Source organism: Coffea arabica, chromosome 3c, assembly GCF_036785885.1.
Source record: "Coffea arabica cultivar ET-39 chromosome 3c, Coffea Arabica ET-39 HiFi, whole genome shotgun sequence".
NCBI lineage: Eukaryota > Viridiplantae > Streptophyta > Magnoliopsida > Gentianales > Rubiaceae > Coffea > Coffea arabica.
In genome coordinates, this window is record NC_092314.1 from 39,838,879 (window position 1) to 39,841,419 (window position 2,541).

Here is a 2,541-nt window from a genome sequence, read left to right on the forward strand (position 1 = left end):
TGATGAACTTGATGCAGCATTCGATTTACAAGGAAACACATCTTCAAAGAATGAAGCATTCCTTGATTCCATTATTGTATTTTTGTGTATATCTGAAAATTTTGAATTATACACAAGAAATCGATAAGCAGCACTATTATGTGCATAACCTATAAAGATACAGTCCACAGTTCTAGGGCCTATCTTTATTCTCTTTGGTGCTGGAATAGCCACTTTTGCAAGACACCCCCACACTTTCAAGTATTTGTAGGATGGTCTCCTACCTTTCCATAACTCATAAGGAGTTTTATCTTGTTTTTTCCGGGGTACCCTATTTAAAAGGTAATTGTTTGACAAAATAGCTTCACCCCACATATTTTGAGGCAATCCTGAACTTAGTAACATCGTATTCATCATTTCCTTTAGTGTGCGATTTTTCCGTTCAGCAACACCATTCGATTGTGGTGAGTAAGGTGCAGCTACTTCATGAACAATTCCATATTTTGCACAATAATCACCAATAGGTGTTTCATATTCACCACCTCTATCACTTCTTAACCTTTTAATTCTCCGGTTAAGTTGATTTTCAACTTCATTCTTGTAGAGAATGAATTTTTCCAAGGCTTCATCTTTACTTTTGAGCAAATACATATAACAGTATTTTGTACAATCATCAATGAAAGTGATAAAATATTTATTACCATCTCTTGTTTGAACAAATTTCAAATCACAGACATCTGTGTGAATCAATTCAAGGGGTTCGGTGTTTCTTTCAATTGTTTGAAAAGATGACCTTGTTAATTTTGCTTCTACACAAATCTCGCATTTATGGTTTGAATTGATGTGAAAGGAAGGAATATGATCCAAGTTAATTAGTCTATGCAAAGTATCATAATTAACATGACCTAGTCTACCATGCCATAAATTGGAAGACTCAAGCAAATAAGCAGAAGACTTATTCTTATTATTCACAATGGTCATTACATTCAATTTGAACAACCCATCGGTTGTATATCCTTTTCCTACATACATCCCAGATTTGGATAATATAACTTTATCCGATTCAAAAACCATGCGAAAGTCATGCTTGTTCAGCAATGATCCAGAAACAAGATTCTTGCGGATTTCTGGCACATACAGAACATCGTTCAAAATCAATGTTTTGCCAGAAGTCATCTTTAGAAACACCTTCCCTTGACCTTCAATAGCAGATGAGGCAGAGTTCCCCATGAACATTTTTTCACCTTCAATTTTTTCGAAGGTAGTGAACAGGTCTTTGTTTGTGCAAACATGTCTTGTAGCTCCAGTGTCAATCCACCATTCTTTCGGATTTGACCCTATCATATTTACTTCAGAAACCATAGCAGTCAGGTTCATGTTTTCCATGTCTCCCTCGATTCTATCAAGCAAGTTTGCTTCATGCTTCTTCTTCTTTGGAAGCTTACATTCAGTGGACTTGTGACCTTTTTTGTCACAGTTGAAACACTTTCCTTAGAATTTCTGCTTAGAGATTTTCCCTTTTGCCCTAAGATTTCGAGTTGGCTTTTTGCCTTTGGAGTTTTGCTCTTGCTTATACTCCACAATATTTGCTTTAGCATCAACCGAAGTTGTTGTCTTGCAATCAGAACCCCTGTTGTCTTCTTTAATTCAAAGTCTAACGATAAGTTCCTCCATACTCATCTCTTTGCGCTTGTGCTTGAGATAGTTCTTGAAATTCTTCCACCCAGGAGGTAGCTTCTCAATAACAGCAGCTACTTGAAAGGTTTCACTCAAAATCATGCCTTCAACTAGAATCTCATGCAAGATAATCTGAATTTCTTGCACTTGACTGATAATAGTCTTGGAATCCACCATTGTATAGTCTAGAAATTTTCCAACGACAAATTTCTTTGCCCTGGCATCTTCGGTTTTATATTTTCGATCTAACGATTCCCATAATGCCTTCGCCGTCTTGTGTATTTGATACACGTTATACAGCGAGTCATGCAAGCAGTTCATGACATAATTTCGACAAAGGAAATCAGAGTGCTTCCAAGCATCAATAGCACTGACAGCTTGTGCATCAGTTAAGCCTTCAGGCAGCTTTGGAGCATCCTCACTTAAGAATCTCGAGAGATTCAATGTTGTCAAATAGAACAACATCTTTTGTTGCCATGTCTTGAAGTTCGAGCCATGGAACTTCTCAGGTTTCTCACTATGGTTGGTAGAAACCGTAGGAGTAACCTTTCCTTCAGGTTGTTTCACAATTGTGCCAGAGGCAGAGGCATCAAAAGTAGAATTGTTGGTTTCTCTTCCTGTATTGTCAGCCATTGAGAACAGAATCTGTTTTAAGACTGTTAGAGGAAATAATAAAAAAACAGGCTGATACACTATAAGAGTAAATACAACCTAGAAAGAAAAAATAATTGAAAATAACAATAATAATAATCCGAGGCTTGTGAGCACAATTTCCTTAAAACAGATTCGCCCCCTCCAGGTAGAGTGCTCGAGGTTAAGTAGGCGTCTGTCTCCCAGGATACAACAGATTAAAGGTGAATATGTCAGCACCAAACTTTTTTCACC

The 2,541-nt window shown here is 37.1% G+C and overlaps 1 protein-coding gene across 1 annotated transcript; it reads right to left on the reverse strand.

The window, feature by feature from the left end:
- Window positions 1–1,626: 1,626 nt before the first annotated feature.
- On the reverse strand, window positions 1,627–2,289 carry LOC140037963 (uncharacterized). Its single transcript, XM_072083152.1, has one exon. It carries the CDS (start codon window positions 2,287–2,289, stop codon window positions 1,627–1,629), a length of 663 nt encoding a protein of 220 aa, XP_071939253.1.
- Window positions 2,290–2,541: the final 252 nt, after the last annotated feature.